Source organism: Pipistrellus kuhlii, unplaced genomic scaffold (genome assembly GCF_014108245.1).
Source record: "Pipistrellus kuhlii isolate mPipKuh1 unplaced genomic scaffold, mPipKuh1.p scaffold_m20_p_8, whole genome shotgun sequence".
NCBI lineage: Eukaryota > Metazoa > Chordata > Mammalia > Chiroptera > Vespertilionidae > Pipistrellus > Pipistrellus kuhlii.
The window spans coordinates 16,348,604-16,373,140 of NW_023425584.1; the positions used below are offsets into that span (position 1 = coordinate 16,348,604).

Here is a 24,537-nt window from a genome sequence, read left to right on the forward strand (position 1 = left end):
ACACCTTCCTGATCACATCAAACGCAGAGCATTGTCTACTTTTGGAAGCGATTTGGCCTTGCAGTCGATGTTGATGGTTGACCTGGATCAACCCATGATTTTGTGCATTTGGGATTCTCAAAATAAATCCACTTTCATAGCCAGTCACAATTCGATGCAAAACAGATTTTCTTTCTTGCTGTTGAAGCAACATTTTACTAATGACTTTTTGGTTTTCCATTTGTCTTTCATTCAGTTGATGTGGCAACCATTTTCCTTCCTTTAAAATCATTACCATTGCTTGTTGAGGAACGGTTAATCTTTCTGAAAGTTGTTTTTGAGTTTTCAATGCATCTTCATTTAATAATGCTTGTAATTGTTGGTCTTCAAACTTTTTCGATTGAACTGGACATTCTTTGTCTTTCACATTGAAATCATCACTTTAAAAGTGTTTAGACCAGCATTTACAAGTATCTTGAGGTGGAGCATGTTCACTATAAGCTTCCTAAAGTATTCAGCAGCACTTTTCTTCCAAATAAAGTAATGAATTAAAACGTCCCGCAAATGCTCTTTTTTGGCAAGAAATTCAACATTTTAAGTGTAAATATCTATGATGTCCTTAACTTCAGAAAATTTGACATATGATGTTTTGAAGCTTGTTTTGTCAATACAACAAAATACCATACATATCAAATCGCATATATATCAACATACGTGTAACTCCATCTACTGAAAAAAAAAAATCCGCATTATTAACTGGTACACTTAGTAAGTGACTCACCTAGAGGGCTACTGGTAGACTGATACTGAGCTTCATTCTAAGCTCCCCCTCTAACCTCTTCGGCCCACCCTCTGTGACAATGATGCACCTGTTTCCCCCTTTGGGTAGAGGACTCTTCATTCTACTTCCAGCAACTACTGTGCCTCCTTAAACCACTAGATAATCACAGTTACTGTCATTACCCAGATGTGTAATATCTGTGTTTGTGTGCTTGACACCATTTCCTGCTAGGTATGTTGGGCTTATTTCACCTATTATCTCCCTTAAACATAGCTAGGGTACAAGTATTCATTTGTCACAGTTGGATGATGTACCTAACTCATATTTAAAACCACCAGGCTCCTAAAACATTCTCCATAATTTAATTAATTATGCTTTCATTTTTCCCTATATAGATTTTAGTACTTCTTTTCAGATGAACTATTGGGTCTCTTGATCTCAGATGCTTTATTTCCAGAGAGGGTTTAAGAGGAAACAAGGGGTTCTTTCCAGGAAAATGTGGGATCTAGCAAGATGTAGCCATGGGCAGGCTTTTCTGGGCATAGAGACATGGGGACCATTTTCTTCCAGTGCAGCCCCCATCCATGGCCTGGACTTTCCAAAACATGTGAAAGAAAAGAAAAAGTTAGCAATCAGATTTGGAACCAAAAACAGAGGGAAGAGGGAAGAAGAGAATTAACAAAAAAATGTAGGATTTCATGTGTGTCTGAATGCATTAAAGATACAGTGGTGGTTTTATAGTTTCAAGCATTCTTTCAGGGGCCTCCAATTAGTGCCCAGCAAGCTGAATCTAAGCAGGCTTTTGTTTCATCTGTGCAGAGTTCCCATGACAAAGACTGTCTAGAACTGAGTGGGAGTGGCCCTCTTGAGCTGACACATGGGTGTCCCAGTTCATGACAGCCTCCAGCTGACCTCCATTCTTCTGTTACTGAACTTACACTAATTACCCATGTGAGCTTTGCGAAGTTCCTTCCCTCTCTATAAACTAGAATCTTCACTTATCAAATTGGGATGAGGTGTTAATTACATTTTGTTTATTGCTTGCCTCCTCTCACTAGAAGGTAAGTTCTAGAAGGGCATGGATTTTTGTCTGCTTTGTTCATTGATGTCTCCCAGAGCACCTTGAACCATGCTGGCCACATAAGTAAACATTTGATGAGTGAATAAATGGTCCTAATCATTCCTTTCAACTCTTTGAAACACTTTCTGAAAATTTGCCTATTGTGATTTTAGAGGGGAAAATATCTCTCCTTCAATGACTCTATTCAAATCTCAGAATTCCAGAGCAATCCAGAGAGAGCAAGCAATTTGACTTCCCCCTTGCTGATGGCCAGAACTGCTGGCTGAGATGCAGGGAATGTTTTTCAGTGTGTATCCTGAGAAGCCTTTATCCTCCTGTCACTGCATTCATTTTAACACTCCCACGGGGCCTTTGGTGCTTTTGAAACTTGGGCTATTGTGCTTTTGAATGGTCTGTAAGACTGCTCAGGATCAGAGCCTGGCTCAGTATCATGTAGCAAAAGATTAAAGTTGTAAAGGAAGGAGGCATTGAGCTGGAGTCCCTCAGGGATGTCCATGCATGGATCACACCTGCCATGATGGCAGACTCCCCTTCCCTGTAACAATCCCTCTGTGTTGGCATCTCTTGAAATGTCTAGGGTAACATATCTAGGGGAATGTTCTTTGGTGAATCCCTTTGTGAGCTCCTCCTGGTAGGAGGCAGGATCACTGGCAAGGCCTCCACCTTCAATGGCCACTGTTACCTCCTATATGCCCAGGGCCTTGCACACCTAGCAAGTACCATACCACAGGGCCATGCAGGCAAGGCAGACCTGGGTTTAGTGTTCATGGCTGTTAGTTGGCACTCTTTCTGGTTGACTCGTGGATCTTTCTTCCTCTACCTTAAAACTGACTTCCCTAGACAACATCCTAGTTCAGTGACTTTCAAATGTTAATGTCCATTTATCCTGGGGAAAGAAGAGGACTTGTGAAACATGTGTATTCCTCTCTTCTACTGAGCATTTCCAAACCTGCACATCTGGGGCAGGGCCTGGAAACCTGCGGTCTGACAGACATCCAAGATTCTGACTCTGGGATTCTGACTCCCATACCTAGTCCCAAGACTAAAAGCATCTATCACCGATTACTTGCATCATTATTTTCCACAAATCTTTGTCACACTGTTCCTTGCAACAATGAATTTATATCCTAAATGAAGCTATGTTTTCTATAGACAAAATACTTTATAATTTCAGGCTGCTTTTATGAATACAGGGTGTCCCTAAAAATATATACACACTTTGAATAATTATTAATTCCAATGGGTTAAATCTGATAAGAAACATTAATTGAGCTATCAGCTATAAAGGGTATATGATTTTGGGGGGACACGCTGTATTTACTCTCAGCATCGATTTCTCCTGTACCACTCAAGCCATGTCAAGATAAGGAAGAGGAGGAGATTTGCTTGGCTATCTCTGAAAAGGAAGGAAGGAGAGATGGGGGGAGGGGAGAGAGAGATAGGTTTCTCCTCACCTGTTAATGCTGAAGCTTTTGGTTGCTATGGAATTTGTGTGTGAATGCAAAGGTCAGGCTATTCTAGTGTTGTATGTTTGGGCTCTGCTTATTGGCCACACTGTTCCCATGGTGAGTCAGTTAGTTGCAGGGCCCTCCGCAAATCCATTAGCTGAAGGCTTGTAGTATAGGGTTCGCAGAGATCTCAAAATTGCCATCACTCCCCCGCTTGAGACTTCTCACTGACAGTAATTATCTTCACTAAGTGGAGATACTAGTAATTATCATACTTTCTGATACAATTTAAAATCAAGTATAAAAGAGGGTTCTGAAATTTGAAGTCTAATTTCCATTTTTATTCTGTTTCTCTAAGACCTTCCAAATCCCTCTCATTCTCCTTACTAAGGTCACCTCAACTCAGGAAAGTACTGACCCTATGGAAAAGCCAATGGGGTGTGGAAGTTGTGCAAATAAACAGCTGAAGAGGCTCACTTTTAGCTCACTGCAGGCGATAAAACCTTTGATCAATACTGCTCTGCTCTGGGCATTGAGGCCAGAATTATTATTTCAATCACCTTTAGAGAAGATCCCTTTCCTCTTGGGTATGTTTTCTCATCTGTAATATGGGATGGATAACCGAGATCATATTAGTGATCCCATCCATCCTAATAATCCACTAAAGGTCTCTAGATCTATAGTTCCATGTTTTTCAAATGCTCTCTACCTTTTGGAATTACCATGGACTCTTCCCTATCCTCACCTTCATATATCCAATCCATCTGCAAGTGCTATTCATTTTAGTTTAAAGTAGACCACAAATCCATCTACACAAATATAATAATTTTCTTCACTATAATTTCCCCTGGACGCCCAGGAAAGTATCTTGCTTGGCCCCTCTGCTTCCACTCTTAGCTATTCTCTGCTCTAATTCATTTTCATCATAGCTCCTCAGAGTGCTATTTCAGCATGTAAATCAATTCTTCCCTTGCTTAAAATTCTCCAATATCTTTTCATTGTATTTAAAGTAAAACTCCAAATGTGTACTATGGCCATGAGGCCCTACGTGATCTTGCCTTTACCTATTTCTATAATGTTATCTCAAACCATAATTCTTTTCATTCACTACAAGTCATGCACACTGGTTACCATTAGTGGAAAGCTCTAAGCTCTTTTCCACCTGAGGGCCTTTACACATGGTTATTATGTCTCTCAGTTCTGATAAGCCTAGTGCCCTCTTACCTATCAGCTCCTCTTATAAACCATCTCAGAACATCCTAAGTAAGTCCCTTTAATCCCACTTTCCTTATTATATATTGCTATAGGAGATTCATTTTATTCATAGTACATCACAATTTATACATTCCCAATTGCTTGTTTAATGTCTGTTCATAACCACTGTACTGCCAGTTCCTTGAAGCAAAGACTCCCATCCTTTTGCTCCCTCATCAATGTATGTTCATATCCTTAGCACCTGGTACCATGCACTCCATGCCATAGATGATCACTAAAGTCTGTAGAATAAATGGATGACACTGCCACAAATAGAAGAAAATGTCCAGAAAGGAAAGTTGAGGGAACTGAAGACACATTTAAAAAAAACATATTTCATTGATTATTCACAGAGAGGAAGGGAAAGGGATAGAGAGCTAGAAACATCGATGAGAGAGAAACACCGATCAGCTGCCTCCTGCACACCCCCACCAGAGATGTGCCGACAACCAAGACACATGGCCCTGACTGGAATCAAACCCGGGACCCTTTATTCTGCAGGCCGACGCTCCATCCATTAAACCAAACCAACCAGGGCTGAAGATAAATTTTGACTGTGATGATTTTTTGTCTCTCATATATTCCTTCTTAAAATGTTCCTCTATATAAAAAAGGAATCTGATATATGTATTAAAAATAGATCTTGGTCACAAGAAGCAGGCCTACAAGTCAATTCATCGATGGCATTTTTATCGGTGATCACAACTACAGTGAATTTTAACTTTGAATGTTAAAATAGGTTACACAGAACACAATTTTCATATAAAAATTTATGAGGGGGAGGGAAGAGTCTTTAAAGCATTTCAGTAGCATCTGTTGGCACCGTCCTTGAGTGTGCTAATTACAGGTTATTTTATCTATTCATGGCACGGGTACAGAAAACACTGACTTTAGGTACTTTAGACAATTCTGCTGATTGACTCTCCAACCTCCATTCCCACTCCTACTCTAGAGGCTAGAACACCTAACTTCTTGCCTCCTCACCTCCTTTGCCATTAGAAGTGATCATGGGCCACTGTTCTGATAGGGGAAGATGTCTGTTTGGGATAGGGGATATTCTGTTATGCTTTTATTTCCTGATCCAAAGAGATAGAAATGGCTAGCAACCCTTCTTTCCCTTCTTGCTGCTCAAATATGGACACAGGATCTGGGAGCTGCCATCTCACAAACACAAAGAAAAGAGTTACAGAATAGCTGACCCTGATGCCACTGAGTTAAGTAAGAGCCACTGTCTATCACCACTTTTCTTATGTGAGAAATAGAACTCTATCTGTTCACATTACTGTCGTCAGGTTATTCTGTGATGTGCAGACAATCACATCTGGCCACATTTTGTTGGCATTGGTCAATAGATCTTAACATGAATTTTGAAGAGGTTAAAAAAAGATAGTGTTGTACATATGAATCAGATGCAATTAGTTTCCCAAATTTTAAATTCGGGAGGATTTAAGGTCTATTCTTTCAGTAAATAACAAGAAGAATTAACTCATTGGAAAGGGTGTTTGATATATACACGTTCCTTAAAAATGCCTTCCACCATAGCACCCAAAGTGTTGAAGTGGTGTTATGCATATCATGAAACTTGTTTAATTCATCAGGAAATGTGTATAAAACATAACCTTCCATTGGTGTTTGCAGTTGTCTGCTTGGTCCCTGGCTCAATTCACTGTCACAGTATCCTTTTGTCTGGCCCTAGCAAGGTGCCATCTCTCTTTAGCATGTATTTCCAAGAAATATTGTGATGTGTGTTCTGACTCTGAGGGGTTTTTTACAGGCCCCTAAGCTCTGGAAGTGGCCAGGGTAGGCTCCATAAAAATGAGTCAACCTCAGGGAGATAAAACTCCTTAGTTTATTAGGTTTATTCTTGTGTCTGTCAGACTCTTTAATCCAAAATGACAAATCTTTTCTCTCATTTACTGTGAGGAAGAGCCTCAGAAATCCAGGCATTGCTGGTCTGGAGGGAACCGCTGGCTGTTTTTCTTTTGACCCTTGACTTCCCCAGAAGGGAGAAGTCCAGTGGCTTTCAAAGCTATGTAAGCAACTGTCTTCTAGTGAAGTTGAGCAGAGGTCTAATATATAAAATGGATAAAATAATAAAAAGCAGCATCTGTTTTATATGCTTCCATTGTGCTGGCTGGATACTGTGTTATAGGGTCTATCTGTATCAATCTCTTAAACTTCACAACCATACTTAAGGTAGAAACTCTTATTTCCATTTTACCAGTGGAAAAAAACAGGCATAGGGTGTAGTTGATGTATTAAAGATTGTGAGGAAGGAGGATGGGTACATTCCTGTTCAGTCCCATCTTCACTTCTGCCCATTCCTAGGAAACAAAGTCCTCTTGTAGGCAGAGGTCACACACTCAGGTACCCTTTCAGGGGCCAGCTGAGTAAGTAATGAAAACAGAAAGATGGGGGCTGCAGTAAAGTGGGGAATCTGTGGGTCAGCTAAAGAGGCCACTTAGTTTTGGGTAATCATTGCCAGACTCTGTGAAGATCAAAACATAAAAAAAACATGCTTGGCAGAGGACTCAGTTGTTGGCCGCCATCTAAGACCTCTGGAGGAATGGTGAGGAGTCTGAGGCCAGCCCACAAAGGTGCCATTAAGAGGTAAGATGCCCACCGAGGAAGGAATAATGGAGATAAAACAAGCCCATGGGTCTTCTGAGACACAGGCATGTTTTGATGGCTCTACATTATACCAAATACATAAAAACCATTACTTCTCACTGTTTATCCACTGGCCTGGTTTATTTTTAAGTAAGCCCTTCCCCTGCTTGGTTCTATCTACTCTTCACCATGTGTTTGCCAGTATTGGCCAAGTATCTAGTCTCACACCTCCTCTCCCACACACCCTCCCCCACCCCCGGCTGTCTTCTTATTTAAAGAAAAACAAAATTATAATGGTGAATAATGAGACAATCTAAATTATACAGCAGGCAAAGTGAGTCCTGCGGGAAGCTCCTTAGAAAGATTTTATTCCATTGCCACTTAGGAATATTGGTCCTTATCAACACTCAAATGCAAAATAATTGTATCTATGGTACAGATGTCTCCAGTGCATGCTCTTGAGGCCTTGATATCTATATCTATATCTATATCTATATCTATATCTATATCTATATCTATATCTATATCTATATCTATATCTATATCTATATATCTATATCTATTGAATATATCTATATCTATATCTATATCTATATCTATATCTATATCTCTATCTCTATCTCTATCTCTATCTCTATCTCTATCTCTATATCTATATCTATATCTATATCTATATCTATATCTATCTATCTATTAATATATCTATATCTATATCTATTAATATATCTATATCTATATCTATTAATATATCTATATCTATATATCTATATATATCTATATATCTATATATCTATCCCCCCGTAAAAACAGTGTGTACAAATTTACCCACGGTCACCAAATTCTTAGCCATGCCCCCCTGCATACTGTAGGAACTTGGTAATCTATAAGGGGCTGCCTTCTGGAGAAAGAGTTCATGGACATTATACCACTGTAAAAGGAAATATGGTCAGTGCTTATTTATCAGTAAGTTGGAGGAGATTTGTGACACAAATACTTTAGAATGTACTTGAAAAAACATTACACACAAAGCCTGGAGGAGAATAAATGTGGGAATTGATCTAGATTGGTGGTTTTAAAATTTCTCTCCCCTTCCTTCTTCCTTTGTCTTAGTTTCAGAAACCTTTTACAAAAGAAATATTATTCACAAGTCCAATATTTAAAATAGCCAAAAATAGAGCTATTCTGATTCCTTGTGTTGGGCTGGAACTTCACTAATAATGCTCACCCTAATACTTTTGACATAAATTAAGAGGCAGCCCTGAGCACCCTCATTTTTGAACCACCAGAAACAATTTTACATTTCCATCAGAACTAAATTATTTCCAAGCTCTTTCTCAGAACCAAGAAAAAGAGCTTTTCTCTTAAAGATGAAGGTACCAACAGTCAGGTGACTTGCTTAGGGTCACAAAGAGCATGCTAGTGCACACTCATATATAGTCCATTGATCTTTCTCCATTCAGAAGAAGTACAGGATGGCGGTCTGAATCCCAACTCACCTAACTGCTAGCTGTTTAACCCTGGCAAGATATTCAGCATTCCTCAATCACAAAAGGAGAAATCATGAGAGCCCCACTTTATGCTTCTGTGAGGATTCAATGAGATAAATGCAAATAGAGAACTCAAAATCTTTCTTGGCAAATGGTAGGTGGTCAATATATGTTAGTTGTACCATGTTGCCTCCCCCCATCCTTTCAGCTACAGAACATCACATTTGTGATTATGCCTATTAATCTTGACAGAGCACATCAGCCAAATAAAAGACAGAACTGGCAGGATGCATCCAAATAAGCCACAGCATGCAACAGATGGTTGATGGTAAGGCATAGTTGAAGCACTGAGTACAATGAAGTCTGCAAATAATTCCCAACCCCTGATTTTTTAGCATTTTGCTTTTATCAAGAAAAATATAACACTGAGCAAAGAGGCTGAAAAGAGCTGACTGACCTGGGGGAGATGTCACATCCTTGCTGCATGAAGGCTCCCAAGGAGAACCACAAGCTGTTGAATATTCCAAACTCATTGGATTGATCACTGGTTGTCTGGTCTCGCCCTTCCTCAAACTCTTCACTGTGCCATTCGTAGGGGCTGAAGCGGCTGACCAGGAAAAGGACGACACTAACTCCAATGTAGGCAAACACAATGCACATCCAAATTTCATAAGCCAAAGGATCGAGGAAGGAGAAAACCCCCGGCTTGGACTTCTGTGGCTTTTTTATCATGATGGAGATCCCCAAACTCATAAATGGCTTGGAGAAGTCTATCACTTCTTCCCGGACCAAGGTGATAGTTAAAGGGGCCACGGCCACATCTGCTCTCTGAAAAAAGAAAAACAAAACAAAAATAACACACACACACACACACACACACACACACACACAAAACAAAAACAAAAACAAAAAACAAAAAAAGGAAGAAAGAAAGAAAAAAAATGCAGTTGAGCTTAGCAGCACTCTGTTCTTTTGATTCTTTCTTCACTGTGAATATTCTTTTGGGTCTTAAAGGATATGCATTAGAAAGAACCTTAGAAGTCCAACCCCTCCCTTTCTCTATAAAATATTTCTGACGGATGATCAGCTCAATGTCTTACGGGAGAGGTTATCCTATCATTTTACAGTTCTAATTGTTAGGACATCTTCCTAACCTGCTAGAAGGGGATGTTGTGATACCTATTGTTTTCCCTGTCTGGCAGCCAATCCTCCTTCCTGTGCTAGAAGAACCACTCCTGCCCCATTTGCAGTCTTTCTGGTTCACGTGTGGCTGATCAGGCAGTTATATCGTGAAGCACACAACATGGGTTTGACCATATCCCCTAGCCAGAATGACTCATTTAAGGATGGCATAGGACCTACGTCAGTTTAGTGAGCATTAGCTCTGAGAGGCAGAGTGAGAGATGCAGAAGCTGATTCATGATGAAATAAGTTACCCTGCATTCAGGGGTCATGCTGGACTCCCTGGTACCATGTGCCAATATATTCTCCTATTTGTCCCTGAGAACATGAACCAGTCTTTCTGTTTGCCTAGTAAAGTTTGAGTTGGGTTTCTTTTATCTGCAATAAGATAGTCATGGCTAATAAGGTGATGAAGAAAATTTAATTCAATAAACATTAATTTGAAAGCCCTAGGCTGTAAGCTGTAAGCAGGCTATGGTCCCTACATTCAAGGAATTATAAACTAGTGGGAGAAACACACACACACACACACACACACACAGACATATACACCTTTCAGTCTACAAAATATACTGGGTATGTTCTATCCAAGAAATACAAAATGCTGCAGGAGACCAGGGAGGGTTAATTCTGGCTGGGGAGACCAGGGGCTTTATTGCCAAGGAGGTGACATATAAATTTGGCACAGAAGATGTGACATATAAATTTGGCACTGAAGGAGGAGTAGAATTTTGACAGAGTAGGATTCTGGCACAGAACACATTTGAGGAGGAGGGAATTATGTGAGTAAAGGCCTGGCAAAGGGAAGGAAAAGTCTTACCACTACTATTTTTTCCCAGGAAGACTGCTAAGAAATACACAAATAATTCACTTTTTAAAATGTAAATTTAGCATGTAGATAAACAGAGCATTTCAAGCAATGCTTCTCCTGAGGCATCTTGCACATGGACCCATTAGCCTTGCTCTTCTGCCTTTCCTACCTCTCCCGAATGGCAGCAGCCTTGGCATCTGGGCAATAAAACCCAATGAGATAAAGTAACCTTGGAAACCCAAAAGGTTCTGTGGACAGATGCACAGCATTCACTTTTGAAAGTCTGAGATGTAGAGCTTTCTCTATTGATGCTGTGCAACAATCCAGATGTCAAGCCGTTGACAGATGCCAGGAGATAAGGACCCTTCTCAGCCACTGGCTGATAAGGTATAGAGATTTCCTCTGGTTACTCTCATTGGATTGGACTGTTAAGATGCTTTAAGTGGAATAAAAAGTCTGGCTTCAGAATGACTTATGTTCTCACTTATAGAAAGAAATTTCTCGTAAAGCACTGTGGAGTCAGGTATGAATTTTATAATAATTTTGGTTTCTTATTCTAAACACCCATTGTATACATCTTTATAATTTTTACAAACACATCTAAGTCTATACAAAAGAGAAGATATCTATTCCTTCTTCTATAACCTGTAATTAATGGAAAAGGAACGGGAGAGAAAAGTAATGGAAATGAGGGACTGAGCACAAGTTACCCAAAGGGAGGTGGAAGACGACCAGCTTTGAAAGTGGTAAGAGGATTTGAATGGATTTGTTGGATGCCCCCTGGTGTGAGTTAATGGAATGGACTGTGGACTGGAATAATCACAGAACCACATCATCTTAGTTCACTGATCATTTTCAAGATTTGTTTCATGGGACATTATTTCCGGGAAGATGCTAATAAGTATAAAATGAAAATAAATGTTGGGGAAATACAAATTTAAACACATTACTCTGGAGCAGCTCTTCCCAGAACATTTAAAAAACCACCATGCACCTAGAATTTCCAGGAGGAAGAAGTAGAGCATTTCTAAAATTAATTGCCTGTGGATCTGTGGGCATCAATAGGGACCTATGTGTGTAGGACACACACATAGCAGGAGTTGCTAAATTCACTGACTTCATTTTATAGATAAGAAACTCAGGTGCAGAGAGGGAAGGTGGTTTGTGTAAAGCAGCAGTGTTTGAGCTTCTTTCCCATTGACTGAGAGGCTGGGGTGTTACTGGAGCTCCACAGGCCTGGCCAACGGCAGATCTGGGCTAGGATGTCGACCTGGTGGCTCTGCTCTGCAACTCACTGACACAGTGAGACAGTTGCCTTTCTGCTATCAATTTCCTCATTAAAAAAAGATATAACATAATTTTTGTTTTACCTATTTGATGGTTTATTTTTTTTTTTTGAGGTTTCACTCTAAAATATAAGAGTACTGGGAAATGTGAGCTTTTTGCAGGTGCTTAAAATTATTTACTTAATCTGACATTTTAGGACAGTGGCTCTGAAACTTGAGCAGGCTTCAGAACCACCTGGAGGGCTTTTAAAAATACAGGAGGCAGAGTTTCTAGATTCAGTGAGTCTGGGGGAGACCTGAGAATTTGCATGCTGATGCTGCTGGTCAAGCCCTAGCTCTTTGAGAACCACGGACCTAGGATATCCCAAAACAAAATATGTGGTGTCAAAACAATCCTGCAGAAACAGTAGACAGCTTTGACGCAATAAATAAAAGCAAAAAGGGAAGAAAAACAGTCAGGGATGGAGAACTATTGTGAGCCAGGCAATACGGAGGTGAGTATTCCCCACCCCAGCCCTGGGATGAAGGGTTCACTCTCCATGTGTTTCAGAGGAGTTCAGTGGCTTACAGGAGTCATGTAGTCAGTAAGTTGGCAGAGGTGGAACTCAAGCCCAGGTGTCTATCTGCAGAGTTAACCCCCTTACTGCTTCTCTCAAAGGACAGGCAAGAAAGTGATCTGTGAATCAGGCACAGAGCCATGCCCATGTAAGAAGAGGAAGCTTTATTTGCCACTCAGGCACTTGAGAATGCAGAGGCTCTGACTCTTCTTACCACCTTACAGTCCAGACCTTGGGTGGTGTGATTTCTATTGAGGTAGTATATCTCAGCATGGGGTACAAAGGCCAAGCCTGCTGTATGTTCCAAGTTGGCTTTACTAGTTATATGTCCTTTACCAAATTACCCAACCTTCCTGGTCCTTGTGTCCTTATCTATAAAATGTGGAAAATAATCACATCCACTTTCTAGGGTTGTTTTGACAAGTACATGAAATAACGTAGATGCATTAATTTAGCTTCCTGATGAAACATTATTGCTATGTTAGTTGATAAGAACCAGAGAGAGTGAAAGGAAGATGAGACCCTGATAAACTTAGGTATTAAAAATACATTTGGAGGTTTGCAATTTATCTTTTTCTGACCTCACTGGTTCTTTGTGGCTGAGAGATACTGCCCCAAATTCTTCTATTCTTTTTCAGGGAACAGAACAGAAAAGCCCAATGAAAAGGGAAAGAATGCAGTTGGACCCATCTCAGAGTATTTAGAAAACAGTTTGTACTAGGTAGAGGACAGGCCAGGTAGAGGGGAGTGCTGGGGAAGGCTGGTGGCTGAGGCACCCAGAAGTAATTCTGCTTTGTACTGATGAGCCAGTGACTCATCACTAATTGCTTGGCTACAGTGGGAGCTTGCCCTCAGGATGATCACACCATTGTTCTGCCCTATCACAGGCCTTTTATTAAGGGAAGATGGGGTGAAGATGAAGATGAATGTTGGTGAAGGTGAAAAGTTCACAGTAGTTTCCATGGGGATGACCTTACAGGGTTGGTGGAAGTTCCCATGGAAACCAGCATCAAGATGCAGTATTAACCCACTCAGGTCTCTATCTTTCATCAATGGAGCTTCCCAAATTGAGAGGCCATGGAGAGGAAGAAGAAAGGGTTGAAGTACCTTTCAATTCATTAACTATCTCTCCAGGTCATCTCAAAATCTTCCTGGGAAAGACTTTCATTTTCCTGTTTCTTTGTTCTTTGAATTCCCTTTGTATGGCTCTCATGGCCATCATGACTCCTATTGCCTTATATGAGACAATGAGATTTTAAAAGCTTGTAAGTGATTTTAAAAGTTTTATCCTGAGCAGAACTCAATATCAACCTGGGACTCAGCATATGCTTCAGGTCAGAGACCCAGTCTGCATTCTTCCATTTCTTCTTACATCGACGTTTGTTATTCAACTAAAGTATCTTCATAATCTCTCAGTGCCCACAGAATCAATCCACACTCTTCCCCTTGTCATTTCTTACTCTATCCCTGACTACTTCTCATCCAAGCCCCTTACAAAAATCACCAGTGTTTTCTCACTCTTCTCTCATACCTTATTTCCATCACCATTTTATTGTTTATACTTTATAATTCCTGGGCTGCTTTTCTCTCTGTTTGAATATAGCCTCTTTTCAAGTTCTGTATCCTTCTTGAGAGCCTCTTGCCTGAATGTTGATACTGAGCCATCTTTTACTATTCTTTCATTGTCTTTTCTACACTGTAAAATGTTAACATCATTGGTGACAGGGGTCAGATCTTTTACTTCTCAATGATTCCCTAAATATTTAAAAACAATTCACATTCAGCAAAGACCTGTTTGGCTCAATGGATAGAGCGTCGGCTTGGGGACTGAAGGGTCCTGGGTTCAATTCCGGTCAAGGGCATGTACCTTGGTTGCGGGCATATCACCAGTAGGGGGTGTGCAAGAGGCAGCTGATCAATGACTCTCTCTCATCGATGTTTCTAACTCTCTATCTCTCTCCCTTCCTCTCTGTACAAAATCAATAAAATATATTAAAAAAATTCACATTCAGTAGCTTTTTAAACTGCTTAAATTTGTGGAACATTTTGTGGAAATTGTTCATGGCATTATTTTAAGTATAATCCTGTATAATAAAAGACTAATATGCAAATTGACTGAAATGCAGAATGACCAGTTGCTATGATGCACACTGACCACAAGGGGGCAGATGCTCAAAGCAGGAGCTGCCTCTAGTGGTCAGTGTGCTCCCACAGGGGGAGCACCACCCAGCCAGAAGCCCTGAGCCCGGCTCATGGCTGGTGAGCACAGCAGTGGTGGCGGGAGCTTCTCCCACCTCTGCTGCAGCACTAAGGATGCCCAACTGCTGGCTTAGGCCCACTTAAGCCAGCAATTGGACATCCCCTGAGGACTCACAGACTGCGAGAGGGTGCAGGCTGGGCTGAGTGACCGACCCCTACCCCCACGAGTGAATGAATTTCATGCATTGGGTCTCTAATGAAAGATATAAAAATGAAGTAGACCTAATCCACAGATAACTGTTATACAAGTCAGTGTCAGCTATAACAGAAGCAGAAATTAAATTCTACAGGAGAAGGCAGTAATAGTTAAGAAGGAGAGTTTGTATCTGTTATGGGGAGAAAAAAAGGAAACCTTGGAAAAAAGTGATATTTGATACAGGCTTTGGAGGAGGGGTAAGCTTTTAGAGGTGTGGAATGGGAGAGAACACTGTAGGGAACATAGTGACTCTGAGGTGCTTTGGCTGAAATGGAAGGTTTAGGAAAAGGGAGTATTGGGGCAAATGATGAAAAAGTTAGATCTGAGTTCATCTAACACCAGGGAAGAAAGTTATCTTGAGGGAACCATAAGTGACTTTGAGCCATACATGACTTTGTATTGAAGGAGCCATAAATAAAGTGACAAAAAAAAAAATCCTGGTCACAAGATTGAGTTGAGTTTGACTGCAGGAACATGGACCAGAAACCTGAACAAAGAATGTCTTATTACACTGGATTTTGGACTCCCCATCTTTTAAACAGCAACAATGCAAAATGCAAAATTATGTAATCTAATAGTCATCTGTGGTATGGCCACCCACCCACCAAATTATTTCCTTCCAAATCTTTTACCTCTGCTCTGAAATTTCCCACCCTGTGGGGAACTTACTCCATAGACCAGCTCTCCCACCATGCCATTCCAAGCCTTTGTGTCAGGGTCACGGGCTCCGTATTTTCCATCGCTGACAATCTCAAGACGGTAGGAGTAGCCCACATGCTTGGCAATCTCTGCTGCCAGTTCCACACAGTAGCCCTCATAGCGGTCATTTCCCTCAAACTGGTTTGCATTCTTCTTGAGCATCACATAAGGATCTTCCTGGTGGAGAAATGGGGAGATGGAGAATGTGGGTTATGCAATCACTGATGGTTAGGGAAGATTTCCAAATAGCAGGGGAGGGTTAACTTTGGGTAAGTCTCTCTAGCTTCTAAAACGACTCCTCGCATTTCTGCTCCCCCATCAGAAAACTTCTTGGGTTAAGGAAACAAATGGTTAAAATAAGAATGTTTCACCTTTGAGATGTGGTACACAGCTTTTCAAATTATGTTCCAAAAGTTCTTAGAGTTTTTGGAGGTACCTCTTGGGGCACTGTAATTGGGATGTGGACTCTTAACTAGGCTCAAGATCAATCATTGAAAATAATTGCAGCTTTACTTATATCCCCTGTAGGAGCTGGACCTCGGAAGACTTTCTTTGAAAGTGGCTTTTACTAGGATAGGGTGGAGTTGAGTAAGTTTTATTTATGGGGGAACTATGGCTCAAAGGAGGCTAAGTGACTTATCCAAGGGCATAAAGTGAAATCATGGCAGAGTCAGAGTGAAAAATGTATCTCTGACTTCCAGGAAAATTTTTTATTCACTCCCTCTTTCTACCTATGACATAGTTTTGGCAATAATGACCAGCTTGCACTCCTGGGGAAATCCTTTGTACAGGTGTAGCTTGCATTCCGGATAGGACAGCCTTGATAAAGGAGTGATAAAGGAGTGAGTACTCACTAGGATTGTAGTGACGATGTATGTCCTATTCTGGACACTTGAATTATCTCCCCCAGCTTGAGCATCAGTGGCTGCAGGGACAAACTTGTCATCTTCATTCCAGTAACCAATCTGTTAATGAGAGCAGGTGGTGACATAAGTTGAGCCAGGATCTTTAGAACTGGCATACTCTGATAACAGACAGGAAAGTAAAGAGCTCTATGTTACACCATGCAGTAATGGACACACCAGACTCTAAAGTATCCTATGTAATAAAGAGCTAATATGCTCATTAGACTGGACAGCAGAATGACCTTCCAGAAAGACCTTCCAGAATCACCAGTGGGTGGGGGGTGGGGCCGCAGGGCCACAGGACCGCAAAGCAGCTGGGGCTGCGAAGACCTACTCTTTCATGAATTTCATGCTCCGGTTCTCTAGTTGGTAAATAAAAGTAAGATTCTAGATGCTGTTTAGGTTCTTCCAGCCTCACCTCCATGAAAACCCTCACCATGATAGGCTAAGCTTGGAAACTTCCCTCTTCGAGAGGTTAGGGTTTAAGTGTTTGCACAGCTAAACTGTTTTGTACAGTATAAGCCAGGGCTTAATTCCCTGTATTTCTTTCAACAATGGTTACAACAATAATCCTGTGTTGTTCACAAGGCCAAACACCTCTGTTCCCTACGCCTATTAACCCTTCTCTGCCTGAGCCCATTCTGAATTGTAGTTGGGATCATATGATTAAGCATTGCATTCCTTTTACTTTCTTTTTAGGTTAACTATTTTTTTTCATATAGATTCAACCTCTTGGGTGATGACTAATTTATCCTTTATTTATCTTATTTCCAATGATAAACTATTATAACACTGAGAATATAGCAATGCCTAAAAATATCAAGTAACAATATTTTTTAAAAATCAGTAAGTTATTTATACTGACTCATTTTCCAAGGTATTTGACAAAATATTTATCAGATTCCTACTATGTGCAAGGCTCTGATATTATATGGTGGGGCTGAGAGAAATACAAAGAAGTCTATGAAATGGTTCTTATTCTGACAATTCCTTCAGTCTACTTTGGAAGACTTGACACACACATACTTGGGGCTCCAGAAGTAATAGGTGAGTGGTTCAGAGAGCCAGGGCCTAAGAAGCTCAGAGAAGCAGAAACCTAGTGTGGGAACTTATGCTGGGCTAAGAATAAGGCCAGGCCCTACCCAGCACTAATAAGCTTCCAGACAACACCTGAATGCCTGATATAGATTCCCATTGGCCCTGTGGTCTAGCTCTTTGCAGGTCAGTTCCTATTTCTCCATGATGATGCAGGCTCCTGTGGATGAGGCTGGAGGTCTAGTTATTCTAGAAGCCCCTTCTTAGCATGCATATTCTTTTCCAGAGAAGCAGCACAGGAAATGTTTATTGAATGAATGAGTGTATCCAACAAGGAAACTGTTGAGCATACAGGTGCTGAGACACTTCAAGGCCTGAAGGAGGAGTACATCTCTCAGAGTACTAGGTCAAGACTGACCCTCAGTGTAGGATGAAGGCAGTGTTATCTGTGTAAAGCACTTTTAGTCAGCATGGAAGGAGACATTTCTCTCTAGGGACACAAGAATCAGAAACTTATATTTCCAGAATATTGAGCTCGAAGAGAAGCCTGAACAATCATTTCTTTCAACCTCTTCCTTTAACAGAAAGGAAAACAGAGGCTCAGATACCAGGGGACTAGCTGAAGACCACAGTGCAGTTTTGCCTCTCTCCCTTTGCTTGGCTGATTGTCAGTGGAACCCTAGGGCATCTGTGGAACCTCTCACCACCTTCATGGGAGGAGGGTGGCAGGCCAAGGATGAAGAGGAAGCTCAGCAACTAATTTCTCTAAAATCTACAGTGTATTAATTGGTGTTATTTTAAAAAGTGGGAGTTTGATGGCTAAGAGATTGATCTTTGGTATCAGATAAATCTGGTTTAACAGGCAGATTTCCCTAATTAATACCTGTATGACATTGGACCAGTTGCTTGACCTCAGTTGGCCTCCTTTACTGCTTTGTAGAATGGTTACAACAATAATTTCTGTCTCATGGGGCTGCTGTGAGGACTCAGTGAATGTACAACAATAAGCCTAGTGTGTCTTTCATATTGTTGTCAGGAAACTAAAAAGTAAAATTCTATTCAGGAGGGTAATGCCTGATTGAAGGCTAACAGGCTTCTATATTGCAAGATTTTTCAGTTTCAATTTGCTACTGAACATTATCAATCATCACAAGGTGTATATATTGTGGAGCATTTTTCAAACATATTTGACAATGTAACCCTCTTTACATGCAAAATGTCCAAGGATAATTGATCCCCAAACCACAAAACACTGTTCTAAAATATCAAGTAATTTGGATAAAAGTCAGGAAAAAACAAAACAAGTTAAATCTGCACAGATCAGATTTGCATGGCTTGGAAAGAGACTTTAATTTTTAAGGATACTAGTCCTTACCTAGAGGGTATGATGCTAAGTGAAATAAGTCACTTAGAGAAAGATAAATACCATATGATTTCACTTACATGTGGAATATAGAGAATAAGATAAATGAACAACAAAACAGAAACAGATTCATAGTTATAGAGAACAGAGTGATGATTGCTAGAGGGGATAGGGTAAAGTGATTGAGTAAAAAAGGTGAAGGAAGTAAAAAGTTCAGATTGGTAGTTATAAATAGTCATTGGGGGATATAAAGTACAGCATAGGAAATATAGTCAATAATTTTGTGATAACTATGTGTGGTGCCAGATGAGTACTGGAAATATTGGGGGGAACACTTTATAATGTATATGATGTCTAATCACTATGCTATACACCTAAAATTAATAAAAATAATATTGTAAACTATAATGGAAATTTTTTAAAAAGTAGTTTTAATGAAAAAAAAGATAGTGATCCTTTAAAGCTGCTATCACAGTGCTTATTGTTAAATTTGAATCTATAAAATTATTGTATAGCTTGGCCTATATATAGATCCTTTGATATCAAGAGCTAAAGGAATAGTTAAATGTTATGAGCAAGCTTATTTTATTCCTAACCTTCTTATAGTGAAATAAAACAATATTACCAGTCAGAAGAACAGGGTGCTGCCAAGACCCAGCTTGTACTTCATGTAATCTAGCAGGGTGAGAAATCTGGTTCCACAGTTTGATTAAAAAAAAAAAAAAAGCTGGCAATGATTTTTGAAGAGACATTGCACCTCAAAGATGAGAGAGCAAATTTCCCTTTCTTAGAGAAATGGGTTGGATTATTATATAGCACTTTGATTCTCTACTAAGGATATGTAGGAACTTTGATTTTTCTCTGAATGTAAATTACAGTCAGTAGTTTGGTAAAGATTGGGGCCCACTGTTCAGAAGAGGATTTAAATAATTCTGACAGTGAGAGGTCTTCTGGGGCTAGTTATAATATTTGATCTTCTGTTTTCCCTCTACCTCTAAAGATTCTTTGAATGTAGGACATGAGTCTAGAGATGATAGATCAGATTTTTTTAAAGTGAATGAAGTCTAAAAAAGGAGATTATCATAGAACAGTTAAATTCAATTGATCTACCTTGCACAGTCATTAAATCAAATTTACACATTTGTATCTTTAGGCTGCCTTTGAAGCCACAACCCCTGAAACCCCAAAATAAGTCCATTATAATACATTTTAAAAAAGTAAGTGGCCTATTGTGGCAAAGACAACTAAGAGACCATCAAGATTCTTATTCTCCTATCATGACATAGAAGTATTGGTGAAAGTGGCTACGTAGCCAGCAATTTCATTTCCCATCCTGCCTTACATTGAGGTGGGCCAGGTGATTGGGTTCTAGCCAATGGAATGCAGCAGAAGTGATGCACAGCTCTCCTAGCCTGCCTCCCCTAAAGCTGCAGCACAGTTTCCATTTTCTCTCTTTCCTGTCTGCTGACTGGATGTTGATAGCCAGAAAAACCCAAGCAGACAGTGGAGCCTACCCACCCATTCAGTCACTAGTGACTGACACTATACTTTCTTTTCTTTTTCTTTTTAAAAAAAATATATTTTATTGAGTTTTTACAGAGAGGAAGGGAAAGGGATAGAGAGCTAGAAACATCGATGAGAGAGAAACATCGACCAGCTGCCTCTTGCACACCCCCTACTGGGGATGAGCCTGCAACCAACGTACATGCCCCTGACCGGAATCGAACCTGGGACCTTTCAGTCCGAAGGCCGACGCTCTATCACTGAGCCAAACCGGTTTCGGCTGACACTGTACTTTCTGTCTGGAAGACAAAATAGGCTGGGCACTTAATGTTTTAACCCAAAAACTGGTCACCAGGTGAACAAGAATTAAGCTTTTACTGCATTCAACTCCTGAGATTTCAGAGTATATCTACTAAATCTAGGGTTATTTTAACTACACACTTAAAAAATTTAAACTTAATGTGTTTAAGTGTGAACTTGAGTTCTGCTTGAGGTGTTCTTTCATTGAATTTCCCAAAATTTTTGTTTCTCCTCATTTTCTGCCAGATCTATAAAAATATGGGCCAGAGTATTATGCTCCCTCGTTTCCCAGCAATATTCAATAAACTCATCATAAACAACCACTTTTTTGCATGTGCTTACTGTGGATGGATATATATATATATATATATATATATATATATATATATATATATATAGCCAGTGGCCATAATGCTTAATGACCAGAATAACCAGTTACTATGATGCTCACTGCAGACAGTGAACCAGCCCGATGGTGGGGGGGAGGGGGAAGCAGCTGGCCAACCCCCCTGCCAACTTTCCCCCCAGTCAGCCCTGCCCCTGATTACCCTCTCCTACCCCAATAGGGAGTGGGGCTGGCTGGCCAACCTCCAGCCCCTCCCCCCAGGTGGCCTGACACTGATTGGCCAGCTGGCAAACCTCCCACCATTTCCTCCCAACAGGCCCACCCCATCCATATCAATTGGGGCCAGGCCAGACAGACCAGACCCCACCCATGCACGAATTCATGCACTGGGCCTCTAATAGTAAATAAAACACATATGGTCCCTGATTTTAGACATTTTAGTCTTGCAGCTCTTTCTTTTGAATGTTTTAGTATTGAGGAGGTGGGAAAGTGGGGTGGAAAGAGAATATATATCTAGATCAGGGGTCTGCACATCTGTAAAGATCCAGTCAGTAAATACTGTAGGCTTGATGGGTCATCCCATCTCTGCTGCACCTCCTCATCTCTGCTGGTGTGATACAGAAGCAGCCAGAGACAAAATATAAACAAACAAATGTGACTGTGATACAAAAATACTTTATTTATGGACATTAATATTTTAATTTTATATAATTTTCATGTCATGAAGTAATGTTCTTTTGATTTAGTTCAACCATTTAAAAATGTAAGAGCGTTAGCTCACAGTCTGTACAAAAACAGGCAGTAGGCTGGATTTTGCCTACAGGCTGAAGTTTGCCAACCCAGATCTAGATCAATGAACCAACAAGAATACATCAGAAGAAATAAGTACTCTGAAAAAATAAAATGGAATAATTACTGGGTGGGTGGGGGCTTCTTTAGATAGCTCGGTCAGGGATGGGCTCTGCAATGTGACTTCACTTGAGCCAAGATCTAAAGAACCAGGAGAGACACAGCACATGGAAATGCAGTGATTAGGAATGCCAGGCACAGAAACAGAAAGATGCCAGGATAGTTGTGGAGCACTGAGCTAGAGAAAAAGGGTCAAGAACTGATTTTTATAGGGAAGAAGCATCTAGGCTTCTGAAGGCCATGGTAAGGTGTTATATTTTACCTGTAATAGGAAGCTACTGAAAAGTTAGAAGCAGGGGAACAATATAACCTGATATATACTTGAAAATTATTCCAGCTCTTATGGTGAAAAAAAATTAAATTCTCTTATAGAGGGGGAGGAACATACTAGTAGACAGCATGACTGGTGGCTGGGAAGGAGACTCTGAATAGGTCCAGGCAGGTGTGGAAGTGGTGTAGGCTCTGGGGTCAGCAGTGGTAATGGAGAAAAGTAATGGGATTGAAGCTCTGTCTTAGAGTGATAACAGGATGTGGTATTTCTAATGTTGGGTAGTGAGGCTTAAAGCAAAACGTCCAGAGGATATATGGAATAGAGGGTTGGGAATTCTTTGGAACATTAAATTACTCTTTACATCAGTAGGGCTTCATGTCACTTTAGCCTTCTTTCATTCCCATTTATACACAGGATCAGAACTAGGAATAATAAACTTGGGGCAGGGCAGAAGTACTCAAATCAAGTTGAAATGAGAAGTAGATGCCTGTGATCAGGTCTAAAAAGAGCTCCAGGACTACTATGGGTGATGGGCAAGGACAGTGAAATTAACAATGCTGACCCTTGATGAAAGGCCTTGGAGCATTTTCTCTATACTTCTTCCTCAGCAGTCATTTATTAGAATCTGTCATCTTACCTGGATTTACAAGGTATTTTGTTTGGATAGAGATCCCTACACATTAGTATCCACAGTGAAATTGAATCTCTGAATGCGATTTCCTGAGGGTTAGCTTGTGTAGAGCCAGTGCCAGATCTAGCATTTAAAGCTCCTAAGCTTCTGATGGATGGAGCTTAGAGCACACAGATGTCAGTGGGATGTCAAATTGGACCCAGAACCTAGAAGGTATGTTGGCACGTCAGTGGGCAGGATACACCTGAATATCAGGAGTGTTCCCATGGCCCCGAATCAAGCAGCAGCTCCTCTTTATTACCTCCATCAGCTATGGCCGGGTCATGTTCACCGAAGCCAGCACAACTAGGTCACCCTTGAATCTGAGAAATTACTTTGCTAGGAGGCTGATTGAGGAAAAGGCCTAAAGCCACAGATGTGGAAAAATTGATTTTCTGAAATTCAGATCTCCTGTAAACAAAGGATGCTTAAGCTTACATTCTAAGGAAGGATTTAATCATTGGAAAGTAAGTTGAAAAACAGGCTCAGGGTCAGAAAAATAAAACACAACCATTTGCTTGTGGAATTTAAGTTACGCTGTTTTTTTTTTCTTTTTTTTTCCTGTTTGCTAATTTATCCATTTTATGAGCTTGACTCATGCAAATTCAAGACTGAAAAAAAAAATCTTTGTGGCTTAAAGAATGGAGTTGAAAACAGACAGACAAACAAACAAACAAGCAAACAAACAACATGGGCTGAATGTCCATTACACTTGAGGTGCTACTTTTAAGAACCCCTCACCACAGACACTAGAGATAACAGGCATTGTTTCATTTAAACTAAGGGTAACTCTGTGAGGGAAGAGGTATCATCTCCCCTTTGGAGATGATATCACTGAGGTTCAGGGAGGCTAAATAACTTGTTTAAGGTCACATGGCTGTTAAAGAATAAAGTAGAGATTTAAATCCTGGCCTGTGCACAGGGGCATGTATGAAAGTGGGAAAGAACGTGATGTATTCAAGGAAGTGAAAGTTGATCAGAATGACAAGTAGAAAGAAGAAGCAATATATATATATATTATAAATAATATTTTCAAGGTACTTGATGATCTCTTGGATCTTCACCAGAACCCAGAGACAAGGCTAGATTTGAATCTCCATTTTGCAGATGAGAGAATCTATTATCTGAAAGAGGAACTGACCTGACCAGAGTCCCAGTGGCATAGCTGAGTCTAGAATTCTCATTTTCTGTGTCTCTCCAAAAGGTGGGCTCACTAAGCCCTCAACTCTTGCCCGAGCCTCTGAGGCAAAGGGATTTTTACCTTACGGATGCCATCATGCTTCATTTCAATCACATGGAGAGTATAGTTGGTTCGGCGTCCTTTCTCATTAAACTGCACGTTTCCTGTCAGGCCTTCAAACCGCACCTGGAAAACAAAGTCAAATGGCAACCAATGAACTCACAAGGTGTACTTCATCTCTGTTGGCTTTTCCTGCTGAAGTTAAAATTCAGAACCCCAGAATGTTACACAGGATAAGATCCTGGAGTAGCATCAATACATCTAGTTAATGGCAACACTCTACACCCTTGCCCATAGCAGGTATCACTACTAGAGCACAGTTCTCTTTCCTACTAACCTGAGATTCATTCTGAAAACATTTTTAT

At 40.4% G+C, this 24,537-nt stretch overlaps 1 protein-coding gene across 4 annotated transcripts in view; it reads right to left on the reverse strand.

The window, feature by feature from the left end:
- GRIA1 (glutamate ionotropic receptor AMPA type subunit 1) overlaps positions 1 to 24,537 on the reverse strand; it is a 270,354-nt gene that overhangs the window by 69,734 nt on the left and 176,083 nt on the right. For all 4 annotated transcript variants that reach the window (XR_004985576.2, XM_036423636.2, XM_036423635.2 and 1 more), the window contains exons 8-11: positions 24,194 to 24,298; positions 16,485 to 16,595; positions 15,601 to 15,807; positions 9,098 to 9,468 (exon numbers count right to left, since the gene is read on the reverse strand). Coding sequence is in view for 3 of the 4 variants with exons in the window: in XM_036423636.2 (XP_036279529.1) it covers positions 9,098 to 9,468; positions 15,601 to 15,807; positions 16,485 to 16,595; positions 24,194 to 24,298 (794 nt within the window). In the remaining variant the exon portion in view is untranslated. The remainder of the gene's footprint in view (positions 1 to 9,097; positions 9,469 to 15,600; positions 15,808 to 16,484; positions 16,596 to 24,193; positions 24,299 to 24,537) is intronic.